We start from the raw sequence: 18,093 nt of genomic DNA on the forward strand, positions 1-18,093 counted from the left end.
CAAGAGGCATCTTATTTGTTGAAATCACCGATAACATCAAGTCTGTTATCTAGACTTATATCATGACCAACAGCAAGTCTGTCATCTAGACTTATATCATGACCAACAGCAAGTCTGTCAACTAGACTTCATTACCAATAGACAGTCTGTCATCTAGACTTCATGACCAATAGACAGTCTATCATCTAGACTCCATGACCAATAGACAGTCTGTCACCTAGACTTCATGACCTAATAAATAGACAGTATGTCATCTAGACTTAAATCATGACCAGCAGCCAGTCTATCTGTCATCTAGATTTATATCATGACCAACAGCAAGTCTGTCTACTAGACTTCATGACTAATAGACAGTCTGCCATCTAGACTTATATCATGACCAGCAGCCAGTCTGTTATCTAGACTTCATGACCAACAGCCAGCTTATCATCCAGACTTCATGACCAATAGACAGTCTGTCATCTAGACTTCATGACCAATAGACAGTCTGTTAACTAGACTTATATCATGACCAGCAGCCAGTCTGTAATCTAGACTTCATGACCAACAGCCAGCTTGTCATCCAGACTTCATGACCAATAGACAGTGTGTCATCTAGACTTCATGGCCAATAGACAGTCTGTCAATTAGACTTCATGACAAATAGACAGTCTGTCATCTAGACTTACTTTGCGACCAGCAGCCAGTTTGTCATCTAGACTTATTTCATGACCAGCAGCCAGTCTGTCATCTAGACTTCATTTCCAACAGCCAGTCTGTCATCTAGACTTGATGACCAATAGACAGTCTATTATCTAGACTTACTTCATGACCAATAGCCAGTTTGTCATCCAGATCTACTTCACGACCAATAGTCAATCTGTCATTTTCACTTATTTCATGACCAATGGCCAGTCCAACATCTAGACCTACTTCATGACCAACAGCCAGCCTGTCATCTAAACTTACTTCATTACCAATAGCCAGCCTGTCATCTAGATGTGTCATCTAGACTGGCTTCATTACCAATGACCAGTCTGTCATCTAGACTTATTTCTTTAATAATGGACATACTGTCATCTAGAATTACTTTATGACCAATAGCCAATCTGTCATCTAGACTTACTTCATGACCAATAACCAGACTGTCATCTAGAATTACTTCATAACCAATCACCAGTCTGTCATCTAGACTTACTTCATGGCCAAGAGACAGTCTGTCATCTTGATTGTCAAATTATTAGAATTGACAGTATGTTTACCATTTTGCTTTTTATTCTGCCACACCATCTTGATTATTCAAACTCCTCATAATTTGAATCTTTTCTGTGAATTTCAGTGAATTTGGATATTCCTAAGCTTTCTCTGGGGACTTACACACATATGCAGATGACATGGGATACTAAGTAACTGAATTTTAACCACCACCATTTGAGAGTGCGTAGGGTTGACCATAATAATTATTTTTAATTGTGGAAGTAAAACACCTTTTAAAGTTAAGAAAAACCAGCTCTAAAGTGCAAAATCCATTGCCAAAATCTGATATTTTAAGATAGATGTAATTGTTTAATGTTTAATCCAACTAAAGTTATAGTGGTTATATTCAAGTTTGGACAAAATACAAGCATTAACCAAAATTAGTTCAAGCAGACAAGTTTTCTGTGCAAAATAATTACATGTTATTGTATGACATTTTCCATGAAGTTCAATGTTTGATAATGATTAGAGCTGTCAATTTATAAGAGTGAGGATATACAATATTTGATCCTGAATCAAATGTATCGAGTCTTCAAATTAGTGCGAGTTTCTCCACGAAATTGTTTTTTTGTCTTCTTACGAGAATTTACAAAGTAATGTAATTCTGATATAATTGGTTGGTGGATTGGTTGGTTGGTGGTTGTTTATAATGGCACTTTCAACACACTATTTGCTATATAATGCTGAGGAAATGGCAATGAAATGCCTTTCCCAAGGACAAACTGAGGTAACTGACCCACTGGTACTGGCTGCAGTCCACTCAAGCTGCTACGATGAGTAGTAGCAACATGTAACAACAAGAATAATGACAAATGTACAAAACACACTCTTTGGTCAATGTCACAGTATGGTCTTGAACTGAACTCTCTGTTCAGAAAGCATTATTTCCTATTTAGATTTACCATTACCTTAACCTTTAATCCCACCAATATAGATTTTTTCTTATTAAAGGAACTAGCCATCCACTAGTTTGATTTAGGATTTTTAATACAAAACAATAGTTATTGCGCAGACCCATTTTTCTTTGTGTGACAGTGACCATGACCTTTGACTTTTGACCCCCAAAACAGCAAGGCCTCTATCTTTCCTTAATTACAAGCCATCAGCAAACTCTGGGCAGGGTATGTATTGTAGAATTAATGTTATTATTTCCTTCTTCATAGTGACTTTAACCTTTGACCTTTTGACCACAATCAATTGTTTTTTCCTGTTACCTAAAGAGTAAGCCATTCAAAGACTACTGAAAGTATATGGCTGCAAACTGAAGTTTCTGTGCAGAAATCATTTTTAACCACACTGACCTTGACCTTCAATAGGCTTTTTCCTTACTGTGTGGGAAAGTCATCCACAAACATAGTCCTGGTCTGAAATGTAAAATCAAAGTTGTGACAAGAAAACCCTTTATTCAGTCAAAGCGACTTTGATCTTTGATGTTTTGACCACCTTGACAACACCAAATCAGAATAGCCTTCTTCCATACCCCAAGTGTAAACCAACCACAAAGTTTGGTACAGGTAGATTGTGTAAAAAATAAAGTAAATTTGCAGGAACAAAAAAATATAACAGACAGACAGACATATGTACTGACAGACGTCGTAGCATTATTCACTCTGCTTTTTGCTGGTTGTATTAAACTTATCCTCTTTATAAATTCATTACACTGGAGAATTTGCAAAACAATGCAAACTGTAACTTGTGACCACAAGGATGTAAGCTCAAATCCTGCTCAGGCTGTGGTGTGTCTTTTGGAAAGACACTTCGCTTAGCTGCTAGGGCATGATATAACGAAACCAACAAACCAAACATTTATATTCACTCAAGACTGCACATGCCCAATTCACTATGCTACTCTTATGGTTACTTACCAAGAACAGCTTTCAAGGACGGTCTCAAACTGAACCACACATTTTTGAATACTGCAGTAACAAGTTTCTTTCCCAGCCAATCAGAGAAGAGAACTTCATGAAAGACAAATAGCGATGATACTGCTGCTTCACTGAGCAAGACAATCACGTTGGTTACTGTGGCAATATTTGGCCCATTTATTTCCAAGAATTCTTCCTTAGATCGACCAAGCTTTGTGCTATCATGGTGTGTCACCTTCAATGAAAGAACAGAAGTTAGTGATTATTTTAATAGTCACCATTTTACTATTAGTCTTATGTTTAAAACAGTTGTTATTTTCAGCATATTGCATTCATCTTCAGATTATTTTTACATCTGTACAAGTCTTTCTCAACCAAAATGTACACATTTTTTAAAGCATTCATAATTGTAACATATGAATTCTTTGCGGAATTGATACAAATGAAAGAATTTTACAGATAGGTATGTTCCTGCATGCTTCCCTTGAGAGTGAAAAATATGATAAGAGACCAGTAATATTAGTGAACATATCTGCTGGTATTAAAAACTGGTTAATGGCGGTAGTGGCTGTGACAAGTAGAAAATATGGTAAAAGTAGACATCGGTCTTTTTCTACTGCTACTCAGGACAAGTTCCACTCTCTGTGAGACATATATTTTACAATAAAAATAGTATAATTCATTCAAAACATTCTAATATATATATATATATATATATATATATATATATATATATATATATATATATATATATATATATATATATATATATATATATATATATTCTCAGCATCAATTAAAAGTCATGCGCTACTTTCAAAATATGAAATTTTAGTAAAACACAACATATCAACATGACCGACTCTGTCAAGAACAGCAGCATATATGTCATGTTTGTGCTGAAATAGATGTGTGTATACATGTGTGAGAGAAGCAGTTAGTTTTCTGTGGTACAGAGAAGACTGGGTTTTTGCACACTCATATGTTTAATAATGATGTAAATAAAATAAATGAAATAATTCATTTGGTACCATCATGCAATAAGGAAGCTGTGTACAATCAGGAATTTTGTTTAAATATCTGAATTTTGTTTTGCCCTATTATTTACCATGAACTCCCTAATCAAATGACTAATAACAAAGTAATGACTCCTTCAGTTATAGACACCACAGGCAGCACACAGGTACAAATAAATGACATCAATGGGGTTTTGGGGATCAAGGATCTAGAATGGGAAGATTTTGTGACCCCCAAAAAACCTGTAAGAGTGAAACAACCAGATATGAGGAGGGAAACCCTGGTGACAAACCCATACTTTCTCCTTCATAGAGAGGAGAAAAACCCTCTAAAAACTAAGGAACCTCATGAGGAAGAAGGGCCGGTGGACTTAATATGGATTAAACCCCTTACGTCGACACCGGCCCCAAAAAAGAGGAAACACAAGACATCCTCACCAAACTCCTCCCTGGAAGAGGAGTTGAGCTTGGACTAATTAACAAGACCCAACAAACAGTAATACCACCAGTTAGGGCAACAACTGAAACTAGGAAACTAAAAAAACACAACAACAAAAATGGATTATGAGCTGGAAACAGACAATGAAAATGAAAATGACATAACTATTGACAAGAAAATAAAGAGAATGATTCAGATATTGAGGAGATAACAGAAGAAGAAATACAAAAGTCAAAAGAGGCTCTTGAAATAGTCCAGAGCCCCAATAACTTACAATAATATATAATTTAACTTTAAATAATAAATATACAAATAAAAATAGAAGATATTTAAGTGATGCAGCACCTGGTGAAGTGTAGTCCTAAAAATGGAAGGAATAAACTTCCGAACTGCAACTATCAACAGCAATGGAATGGATAAAGCGAAAGTAGACAAACTAACCAAAGAAACAAACTTTGATCTAATTTTGCTACTGGAAACACATAATGGTATTACACCAGAACTAAAATAGAAGATAAACTGAACTCAATTGTAATTTGTAATGATTACATAAATAATGATATAAGAGGAGGAGCGGCTATAATAATAAAAAACAAACAGGGAATAAGCTGGGAACGACTAAACGAGGGGCTCTTTTTTAAAGGTCAGCTATTGCATATCATGATACAAAATTGGAACATAGTAAACGTATACAGTCCAACAAATAGAAGTAAAAAACAAATCTCTATTGAAAATCTGTACACTCATTTACAGAATTTCTCAATGGAAAATTTAATTATAGGGGGAGATTTTAATTGGGTAGGAGATGAAATAGACAGGATAACTGATTTGACAATAAAGTTTTTTAAAACTCAAAAGATAAACTTAACAAATGAACATAAATTGTATGATATATATAGGCAACTAAATCTAATAAGATGGGAATATACTCATGAAAATAAACAGGGACAAACAAGCAGAATAGATCGTTTTTATGGAACTAATTTTAATCAATTTATATATAAAAATGTAAAAATAACTGATTTTAAATTATCTGACCATAAAATGGTTATAATTGAAGTAAAAATTAAAAGTAGAATCAAATGGGGACTGGGACAGCAGAAATTAAATAATAAAATCTTAAATGATGCAGAATTTATAAATATAATAAAAAAAGAAATTGAAGCTTTTAGAAATCAAGAAACTTCTAATATTTTAAAAGAATGGGACATTTTTTAAAAAAAAGGCAAAAAAGAAAAGCCATCCAATACTCCAACACAAGAGCAGAAATTTTATAAAAAAACAACAAAGAATAACTAAAAATAACATTAAGTAAAACAAGAGATGAAGAAGGAAAAATACATTTGGTAAATAAGATAGAAGAAATAGAAGAAGAAGAATATCAAGAAAGAACAATCAGAGCAGGGAAATTCACAGAAATAAACACAAAAGCTCAGGGTCTCTATAAACGGGAAGAATTAAGAAAGGGTGGAGATACAATTTTTGATAAAATCAGAGTAAACAATATATTTCATATGGAAAAAACAGATATTTTAAACAGTATTTTTTCATACTATAAGGATTTATGTACTACACAAAACATTGAATTTAATACAATCGATAATTATTTAAAAAATGTCAACTGTGAGAAGATAACAACAGAACACAGGGACCTGTGTGACAATGTCATCTCAGACGAAGAAATTATAAAGAATATCACTACACTTAAAGAGAAAATCACCAGGAAAAGATGAACTCACTATGGAATTCTACTGAAAATTCCATGTAGAATTAACGCCGATCTTAAATGATTTATACAACATTTTTTTAAGTAAGAAACAGATGTCAAAAACTATGAGGGAGGAGGTTATAACAATTATTTGCAAATGGAAAGGTGATAGAGGTAACATTAAAAACTAGAGGCCAATATCGCTTCTTAACACCAATTATAAAATTTTAAGTAGGATTTTAACAAATAGGGTAAAGGGTGTATTAGGGAAAATAATTAATGTAAACCAGACTTGTGGGGAAAAGGGAGGGACATACAAAGTAATATCCTAAATACAAAAACAATAATAGACTATATAAATGAAACAGGATCAAAAGGTGCCATGGTGCTTTTCAACCAAAAAAAGCTTTTGACCGATGAGAACACAACTACATGTATATACAGAAAGTACTAGAGAAATTTGGATTCTGAATAAATTTCTGAAAGTGGACTGAAATCCTTTACATTGGAATAACCTCATGTGTACAAATAAATGGAAATGTACAATAGAATTTGACATACAATGATCAGTGAGGCAAGGATGCCCACTATCAATGCTACTATACATAACAGCAATTGAAATTCTAAGTCATAAAATATGAAACAACCCAAAAATACAAGGTATACAAATCGCAAATCTAAAAGAGGAATTTAAAATGCTCCAACATGCAGATGATTGTACAAATTCATTAGAGTTGCAAAATCTTATCAACACTTAGAGAAAAAATTTGAAAATTTCGGTAAAGCATCAGGTTCTAATATAAATCACGATAAGACCGAAATTCTACAAATAGGCAACTGGCGAGGTAACCACCAGGGGCTACCTCTGCACTTCCTGAGAGACAAAGTGAAAGCTCTACGAATATTTTTGGGAAGAAAAAGAGGAAATAGAGAACTATAAGCACCTAATCAACAAAATTAAAGAAAACACAACTATCTGGGCCTTAACACCACTATGCATAATGGAGGGGGCCCAAGTGGCCAAAACATACCTCTACTCTAATATAAACTACACCACTTGATCTATTGATATGGAAAATAAAAAATTAAACATGATAAAGGCAGTATTAGCTATATATAGAATTACTAAACCCATTACATTATCAAAGAAACTCTGTATGGAGCAATAAGTAGAGGGGGACTGGGATTACACAGCCCCCACTGCTAAAAATATCCAGTGTAATTAATAGGTTAAAAAAAGGTACAACCTGAACCAAAAACAGCTTGGGAAGCATTATATATTTACTGGTTTGGTTTCACCATGAGAAATAGACGGGAGGTATACAGAAATAACAACCTCACAATAAAACTTGAAGTACCAAGAAAATTTAGATATTGTATATGAAAGAAATACTACTAAAATATAGAGATAGAATAGATTTATGGCAATTAGGTATAACAAAATACATATAACTGGATAGGAGAAGATATAACAAAGAAAATCAGATGTTAAGTAGAGCAGGACAATGGGGGAGTGGGTAAACTGGGAAAAAACTTGGTTAAACTGGGGAAAAATAAGATCAGTCAAAATACAAAGGATAATTCTTAAATATCTACACAATGCCTGGCTCACAGGCAAAGAAGCTATTAGACATCGTATGATTAGAATAATACCAAAGTGTCCTTTATGCAAAGCAGCTAACTTTACAAAACTTTATATGACCGCCCAATGTGACAAAACAACAAATAATAGGATAAAGTTAATTATGGAAATATGTAAGAAATATAAGTACATGTACTATAGGAACAACAACTATGTTAGCCTGCGAACAAGTTATAAGAATAATAAAATAAAACATGTAGGGAAAATGTCCAGGGGATCTATAAGTAAGTTTCTTGAAATTATACCAAAGGGGAGGGAAACTGGGCAAGGACTTCGGTATATAACCCAAGTAGGGGTCTGTACTGCCAGTGTGCAGGCTAGAACCCTAATTTCATCTCTCAACCGAGATATTTTAATATTTTGAAGTAACTGAAAATGTTACGCATGTAATGAATGCTATGAATATATTTTGAGTATGTTCTGAGTATATTTTGAATATATTTTGAGTATGTTCTGAGTATATCTTGAATATAATTTGAATATGGCTTGAATAAAGTCAAGTTGGAAGCCCAATATGAGAAATAAGGAATACTACTATATAAAACGCCCCTTTAGGAAAAAAAAATTCTCTATCGTCTCAACCTTGAAGAAAATGTAGAGGATACAGGGACCTACATGCTGGTGAAGTATGAAACATAGACATCGCAGGGCTATATCACAAGACGCCATGCGAAGTGACCAGGCCTGCGAAAGAGCCTCAGAAAAATCATCATGCAGGATATGGACAAACGAAATATACAAATGGGGAAAAACATATGGAAAAATAAATTTTGTAATATCAGGTATCCACTGAAATCATAGACCATTTCGAAATCTTTTTGGTAGGGTGTCTACTCTTAAGAAGTACAAAAACAAAACTAAGTTTATTCCAGAAAATAAATATACCGGTTTGGGAGAAAACAGTAAACTAGGCTATTTAAAAAAATAAGAGAAGCATAAAAAAATGAATAAAGATTCTGCGGCTTCTTATTGAGCATAGCCCCAAACTTTCAAAATTTAATCTGAGTGAAAAGCCACCACACCAAAAGTACACCCATAAAAACATTAGGATTTCTTTTTTGCAATAAATAAAGACACCGATTCTCTTTGGAACTCAGATATAGTTTTCAAAACTTACAAAATCAAAAACTATTTTAAAAAACTTAAAAAAAGTCCAAAATAATAAAAATATTTAATAAAAATTTCTTTCTTCTTAAAGAAACTGAACATAGCAGATGAAAACTCGAGGGGAAATTTGATATACTTGCTGTTCTAACTTTAATATATATAGCACATAAACAAAATAGCAAATACATATATATACCAGTAGCATACACAGGACGTAGGGGACCCTTGGCAAAGGTCAGTGCTACACAACAAGGGGAGAGATTCCAACATGGAACAAAACCTAGATCGGAAGAACAAACCTTTAGATAGTACTAAGGAAAAAAATACCCCACAAAAATTTGCAATTAAATAAATTTTCAGTCAAAATTCTTTTTTTATAAAAGAACACTAACATACACACCTTTGGGAGAAACAAAAACACATGAAAACGAGTAATATTATCTTTCAAAATTGAACAAATTGTGCCAAAAAATACATCGAACCATAAAACGATTCTATGCGTTAAAATTCGCATATGTTCTAGCCGTCAGAAGTATGAGAATAATGCCAAGCAAGTTCTTAAACTCGATATATATGATACGAGCATTGCAAATTTGAAGAATTATTTACTAACAGAGAGAGAGAGAGAGAGAGAGAGAGAGAGAGACGCAATGATCGTATCTATATCCGAAACATACGCATTACAACTAATTTCATAGTGTAAAATATGGTTTTATATTTTATTTTGCAGATAAAATGCTTATGTTCACAAAAAATATTAAAAAATTAAAAATTAACTTTTCACGAATGCGTCAACCAACTGCAACAAGCATAATCACTTTTGTCGATAAAAGTAAACAGCTCAGTACAAATTCAAAATGAAAATTTAAAAAAAAATTAAAACCTGAGCCCCTTACATTGACGCTTCAGTCGACTTATTACACTTGCGTTAACATATAAAGTAATCTTGAAAGAGAGTAATTGATCGTGTAATTGACTTGGCAGGAGTACCTAGTTTTAGATACAAGGAGAACATATGTTGTACGACCCACGTTATTTTGCTGATCCATCGAAGGGTTAAAATTTGTGTATGGTCTACCTGGTTGAATTTCATACACACGTACTACATATTTTACGACCTAAACGTATCTAGGTTTTCTGCTGAGAACGAAAGGAGAGTACACAGTAGACTTTATTGAATAATTACATGTCATGGTAAATACATGAAATGTACATACAGCTGACTTGCTGTGTTACGACTATATGGTCTTAAAGTAAATATCAGAAGGAAGCGAAACCAAAACGTTTAGTAAAAAATGTTAATTGTTTATTTATTTATCTAAGCTACTAAGGGACAATTTAAGAGGAATGTATAGTATTGTGAATTAAATTCCAAATAATCTATCACATGTCCAAAAGATGAATGGGCTGATGTACAATTGTCTTGAATAGGTTGATGTACCAAACGTCTTGATGTATCATAATGATATAATCCAGAACGTTTTTGAATAAATTCACTGTAATCCCAAAGTAGTGTTTGAATAAAAAAAATCAGTAAGTACTGTTTAATTTCAATGAATAATTTAAATAACTGATTCCTATCAAATTATATCTCCACACAATAGTAAATTATTCCACAGACTGGACTATAAAGAGGAATTAATAATTGTATTTACCTCATTCTTATATACTTACTTCAACTGACCTAAGACAAAATAAAATGCCCAAGAGGTGGGTCAAAATTTGTTCCAGAACAGTCGAAGTTTGTAAATAAAGCTATACCTTCAACTCAGATACCAGTAAACAACATGTGTCTAACTTACAAACATGACAAAAATCAGGTAAACATAAAACTCTATCCTCAGGCGTGGACAACAGTCATGCAACACAATATAAATTAAATATAAACTAAATGAATAATTATATGCCATGGTAAATACAGTGAGTGTACACAAAGTTTACTTGATTGAATAATTACATGACATGGTAAATACATTAAATGTACACACAGCTCGCTTGATTGAATAATTACATGTCACGGTGAATAATCTAGTGCCAAAATATGTCAGCAATAAAATTCTTTAAGACACTAGCCTTTCTAGTTTTAAGATATTCACCTACATTTCATGTGTAAGGATGATACTTAATCTGACTCGAATGGAACGATAGAAGGGTTGTCTTTGTTTCCATGACTTAACATTATATAAAACCAAGTACAGAACGTTTTCCTTCGCGCGCGTTTTATCTTGATTTCACTTTAAAAAAATTTATAATATCATCTATTCCCAACATTTAAGTGAAAGTGTCCATAAATGTCAATCAATACGGTCGTATTAAAACATATACTTGCAAACAATTTTTTTTTTACAAATTGCCGTTCGTGTTGTCTTCTGAACAAACTGCTATCAATACCAATAGTATAGTAACTTACTACCCTAATTTCAGATCTGTAAAACTTATAGCTTTCTGTCCAATTTTCATTTCACAACTCTTTTTACACGTATTCTTTTAATCACCATGATATGTTGTTTTACATTTTTGTAAAAGAGAAAGAAAAAAAAATTCTAACAGTAATTCTTATTAGTGGAGGAACATAATCGAATCCGCGGGGTAAATTACTTCTGATTTATTTGATCATTTCTGTGCGAAATTTCACACATAAATAGTAACTAAAGGAAAATTAAAGATGGAGAAAACCATTCTATCTAAAGTATGGAGAAGGGAACACTCGACTGAAAGTTAAATATTATAATTAGTAGAGTACGAACACTTATATGGTTCACAACGACGAAAAATGACCGATTCTTAGTTGATAGATACCTTCTCATCATCAAGGAAATCGTTTAATTTTTGTAAACTAAATGTCATCTTTGAATCTTATTTGCATGTTCTGGGAAAGGACCTTGATGAGTTAGACAATCCGCGTCCAATCCCATACTGTTTAATAAAACGACTGTAAAATATGTTTAAAACAAACAAAACAAAAAGTTGACGAGCAGAGGTAACTGCCATGTATACACTTATCACCAAAGAAACTAACAACTAAACGAACCATAAATTCAATGAAAGTTGTCAGATTACATCTAGAATTGAACCGATGAGTATTTATTTATGAAGAAAAGAAATATCGTATCAAGGAAAATTTGTCAAAAAACAATTCAATCATACGAAGAAGATAAGCTGCAATTAAGTGTGCTTAAAGCTGAAATATACTGAACATCAATGAAAGAGAAAGAACACGTCCTAGATTGTTTAATTTAACCCTGAAGGGATTAGGAAGTCAGAGACAAAGAGTACATTTTTATCATCTTCAAGAATCGCTGACATTCATAGCTGAAAATGTAATATGCTATTGACAAATTTGTTGAAAAATAATCTAAAACTTCAGCATTTTTGGGTCATTCGAACTGAGAGGTATGCGTGGCAGAATGGAGAAAATATGATCATATGAAAAGGAAGTAACAAGTGTGTGTGTCAGACGATAAAACGTGATCATTTGAACAGGAAATAGAAGTATGCGTGGCAGACTGGGAAAAAAAACATACTCGACTAACGTGTCGTTAGGGCTATATCATATAAAATATATGTTTGTTGAGTTACACTGAAATCGATAGAGAAATACAAGTAACAGGTAGATACAATCCACTATTACAATCTTCTTAGATGGTAAGGGAGTATACTGCAGATGGCACATTTAACGACAACTTAATGTTTCATTACGTAGGCAATGGTAGAGTATGGCTGACTCTGGAGGTTTCTGACCAACGGATCTCACTGATCTGGAGTTTTGGTTAAGGTAAACGGTATACTGAGCAGAAACCATTATTTTCTTATTAGACTTACCATAACGGTATTCTCTGACCTGCATACCACAAACTCTATTATTTTTCTGGCCATAAGTGCAAGCCTTTCACAAAAATTGGTCAAGGAACTTAGTCGAAAACAAACATTATTCTGCAAAACCCGTTTTCCTTTGGGTCCCAGTTTACTGACGTTCTGAACCCAAACTCAATGTCCCTCTACCAAGCCGTAAGTGCAAGCCCTCCACAAATTCTGTTGAAGGTATGTGGTTGAGTTGTTATGCAAATCAGTTATTTCCTCTTTCAGTCCATCGCCTCAACCTTTGACCTTCTGACCACAAATCAACAGGCCTCTTTCTTACCCAGCTTTTCGGTCATTCAGCTTTGGTTACAGTGTAATGCTGTGAACTGAATATTTTGTGCAGAAACCATTTTTCTTCTCAGAATTACAATGACCTTGTAATTTAAACCCACACATCTATAGGCTTCTTCCTATACCTACTCCAAAGTTATTCCAAAATTTTTATTCAGGTCTGTGATGAAGAACTAATATTACTCTGTGGAACCATTTGCATTCTTTCAGTCACAATGACCTTGACCTTTGATCTAGATACCCAAATCAACAGGCTTCATCCTACCACATGTGCAAGTCATCCATAAAACTGTATTCTGGCTTGTTGTAGAACTAATGATATTTTGCGGAAACATTTTTCCTCTTTCGGTCACGGTGACCTGGACCTCTGACCATCTGACACCCAACTGACATTCCATCCTCACCCCATTTACATGCCATCCACAAAGTTCGGTAACTGTAAATAGCAGATAACTCGAGTTATTATCCAAACAAAATTGGTAACAGATGGAAGAATTGACGAATGGATGTATGTAGCGGCAGTTTAAGGAACCTCGACAAAATAGTTGTTACAAGGTACCAAGAACAGGAAAAGTTAGAAACAAGCAAAAATGACTGCACACTATGAAGAAGATAAATCAACCAACATAAATGTAAATATGAAGCCCAACAAGATAAACTACAAAAAGTAAAGATGTTAAAATTCTGTAAAATGTACATAAAATGAAACGTGAAGGAAATATCCTTAAAACATGGCATAACTGATGGACGGATAACATTATAACGTATTTATGGCTCAAGTATAAAAATCACATGAACTTAAAGTTGCTAGTTTGCTAGTTCACCAGAAATGTGTGCAATTTTCAGTGACAGTCATTAAAAATTATACATTTATCTAAAGAACAGCAAAGAATGGAAATTAAAATACATCAAAAATAATAATTATAATTCTTATGGTGCAAAAATAGTACAAGTTTATCATGTCTTAATAAAACTCTCATAAAGTTATCTTCGAATTTTTGAGGGGTATACTTTTGTACTTGATTCTTTTCTGGGTGCGAGGAATTAGTCTTTTGTTTTTCAAGTGCTATAAGGTAAAATTTTAAGTATGCTTTTAAAACATGTCATGTGATTGTTTAAGAAATTAGAAAAGTAGTTAATATACAAACAAGCAGTGAAGAATATTCGGTAACAAATGCAAAATAGAAAGACGTAATATAAGACATAAAGGCCAGACTACCAAGCCAAGACTCATGATTAGAAATAAAATGTCTACCTGGTCTCTGCATTTGACCTGAAATTCAAACATTTTTAAAAAGTTTGAATCTACGAGCAATATAAATAAGAGGGAAACAACTTGCAAGTCCATTCTTTCGCCTTAAAATCGTACCATCTTATCAAACCGAACCGGAATGCATTTTACTTGAATTACTATAATAAATAACCTACTTGTGTTGCTGTGCCAAAACAAAAAAAAAACAAAAAAAACAAGCGATCGCCTAAAACAAAATGTGTGATTATATAAATTCGTTTAAGTTAATTATTGGCAAACCCAGAGTCGGTTTCTCACCATAACGTATATTCAACTTATGCACATCACGATAAAGCACGTTTTATACAAGAAGAAAATAATTAGAACTTATATTCTAGATTCAGTACAAAAAAATATTTGAACAAATGTAACTGTAATAAATAAAACAAGGTTGAGAAAATTTTGTAAAATCAAAAAGAATAACCTACAAAGTCTACAAACACAGACGCACGCAGGCACACATACAAATAGCATAAAGCTTGAAGACACATTGTTACAATTAACTACCTTGTTCATTTCTAATTATATAAAATAAAAGCTGTTTAAGTATAAAACACTTAAATTCCATCCACCCCATCCTCAACCCAGCATCACCTCTCAGGAAGGCGATCAAAATTCTAATATTTTGTAACCATTTACTTTTGAAGTACTGTCATTAACTCAAGTCCTACGTCTCTGGCGTTAACGGTGTAGAAGGAGCTCATAAACATTACACGCATAACTGGGTGGGGCCCTACGGATGGGCGGACTCTATCACAATATAAAATAATAATAATAATAAAAATATGACCACACACTGTGGTTCGCATCAAAAACCTACCGTCTCATATTACTTTTTTAGACTTTAATTTCCGTATCCGTATATGGCAATATGCAAGTTTCTTCAGCGAGTGATTTTAGAAACCTTTGGTTGATAAATAATCTAGTCATTCAGTTTTCACTTTTCAACTCGTTTTCTTTCCGACTATCATATAACTTCTTTTGTAATCATCATTGGTCAAAAAAGACTCACGGACTCCAAACACAACATAAAGGACATGTTTCTTCAAAATCAAGGTGAACAATTCCAATCAAAGTAACGTTTGTTTACTTACGAAAGAAGTGCAAATAAATAAGTGTGGAGGCAAGTTTACAAATGTCAGTGTTTAAGTGCACCATATTTTTCACTGTTTGTGTTGTTGAGATATTTTGGGTACAGTCGTGTCTAATAAGTTCCTCAGACGTCTTTAGTTAATTTGTGTTTTTTGATCTTATGATTCCCCACCCCTCCCCCGAAAATAAATACATAAATAAATATTGGTAATACTACAGCAAAGCGTTGTAAGTTTTTTCAAACCTATCGCTTAGTCTTTCGTGTTATCTAAATTGGGGCATTAAGTTCATCGTAATAATATCCTGTATTGTGTCTGATTTAGGTACAAGGAAAAGAGAAAGTGAATCCTGAACGGTCAGGTACATATGCCGAAGTCCTAAAGACAAGAATATTATATTAGGCCCTTTTGATGAAAGGTTGGCCTGGTTTTGTGTGGTTTCACGCCATTTTCAGCGCATGATATGGTTTCTCTTCATAACAAATTAATCGTCCTTCTTGTGTTCTCTGCACAGCTTAGGGCATTCCACGAGTCAGCGCAAACCAAAAGCCTTGTCACAGGCATACCAAATAAGATTGTCGAATGTTTGTTGCAAAAGACACACACCAATAATGTATTGCTAGCAGGGTCAGTATATATGGTGGAGGAAGAATGCAGATAAAACCACCCACATTCGGGAAGCTACTGACAGCTTCCTCACATACCAACATTGGCCGAGCCGAAACTCTAACCCACGAGGACAGAGGTGATATGACAGTAATTGGTAAAATCGAGCACCTTAGACGACTCGATCACCCAAGGTCCCTTCGGATGAGAGGAAGACAAAAATGCCGAAAGATGAAAATAATATTTTTGAACAAAGCACAATATAGTTGACATTTATGCCCTTGTTGTTGTTGTGAAAGGAATGAAGGAAGGGAGACTATATGTTTTGATGGCGCTGACTAACTTTACATTCATCGATCATGCATTAATGTACTTTTTCCTTTCACTTTTTTAACACTCTTATTTGTTCTTGCAGTTCGTCACTACGCTCAAGACTACACTTGTTTGTATACCAACAAAAAGTTAATCACAATATCTACTTTTGTGACAAATCTGATGTGTACATTATTTGTACTTGGGTCTATTTGTATTAGTGTGAACAAAAGCGTTCTTAAATTATGACCAAACGACAATTTGCCTTTCACTAATATCTTCTTCTGTTTTTATGAATAGATTTATGCAGAAGCACTCGTATACCGTTAAAAGGCAACCAACTCACGTTTCGTAAGTAGATACCATTCATATTTTGTCATACCCGTATGTAACCCGTTTCTGTCATCCGGTGGAAACACAGGCACTTGATTCCGGGGTAAGCTAATGTGTACACTCACCAATTAACAGGGTGGAAACAAGAACGGCCGTCTATCTAACATAAAAGTTACACGATCAACTATTTTGCTCCTTAGAATTATTTCTTATCAAATAGTTTGATATCATTAAGAAAATTCAACACCTGATCAGCGTTTATATCTATTTTCAATTAAGTCAACCCCAAAACAGGCCCGTCTGAATATGCAAGGTCAACTGGTGATCAGTTTGATATGCCCCCAACGTGACTTGACATAATTCAACAGAGAACAAAACAAATAGACAACACGAATATGGTCCAGTATTATGCTTTTAATAGAAACGTCTCTCCGTTTCCAAAGAAATTCACTGTATATGACCTAAATTAATGACAGGACTGACATTTAAATGATGGGATATCATAGTACTTTTTTGGTGAATGACAAGGATAAAGAACGCATTTCAATGACTCTCAATCCATATGTTCGGTAAAAAGAAAACCAAATAAATCAATCATGATAGTGATTTGTCCACGTATCTAATTCAGTTTGTCAAAGTCAAGTAATTCAAGCTAGTAAAGCATGAATTGACTGTAAGCTTATCGAGTTTCTGTGCAAATATATCGACCAAGTTGTCATGGGTTTGAATGTTCACGAGGTACAAACCAGGACGCGGATAACTTGAGTAAAATTATTTTCCTTCTATCTATCTATGAAGTGGAATTTGTACAGTCACTTAAAATGGCTCAAGTTTTAAAAGAGATATTGGGTTTGGAAATGCAATGTGTTCCAAAATATTATCTAGCCTAAAATGAATTATTTCATGGTCGGAACCCAAATTTATATGTCTAACTGTATATCATATTCAATAATTGTTGAACAGGACATGTACCGTATTCAATCACTATTTATGTAAACAACATGTTGGGCTGGCGTATTTTTTCATTGCATGAGCATGTATATACCAAATAGATTTATTCCATAAGTAACATGGGAATACAGAGTCTGTATCTATCAACCGTAATTTGACAATCATTACGTTATACTAAATTAATTAACTGGAACTGATAAATGACAGCGGCAAGAATGCAGACGAAAAAGGGAAATGAAGCGACTTGGCTGAGAACATGCCTCCAGAGTTGGATTTATGTTTAATACTGTCCCCAATTCCCTAATACAAATTTCATATTGGAATAAATATTGTAAATAAGTAAA

The 18,093-nt window shown here is 33.6% G+C and overlaps 1 protein-coding gene across 1 annotated transcript in view; it reads right to left on the reverse strand.

Moving 5' to 3' along the window:
* LOC149807095 (uncharacterized) overlaps window positions 1-18,093 on the reverse strand; it is a 67,049-nt gene that overhangs the window by 18,783 nt on the left and 30,173 nt on the right. The window contains exon 2 of the mRNA XM_089961899.1: window positions 3,102-3,336. Within this exon, the coding sequence (XP_089818025.1) occupies window positions 3,102-3,336 (235 nt within the window). The remainder of the gene's footprint in view (window positions 1-3,101; window positions 3,337-18,093) is intronic.

The sequence above is a fragment of the Sinohyriopsis cumingii genome, chromosome 1 (assembly GCF_028554795.1).
Source record: "Sinohyriopsis cumingii isolate HCF-2022 chromosome 1, ASM2855479v2, whole genome shotgun sequence".
Lineage (NCBI taxonomy): Eukaryota > Metazoa > Mollusca > Bivalvia > Unionida > Unionidae > Sinohyriopsis > Sinohyriopsis cumingii.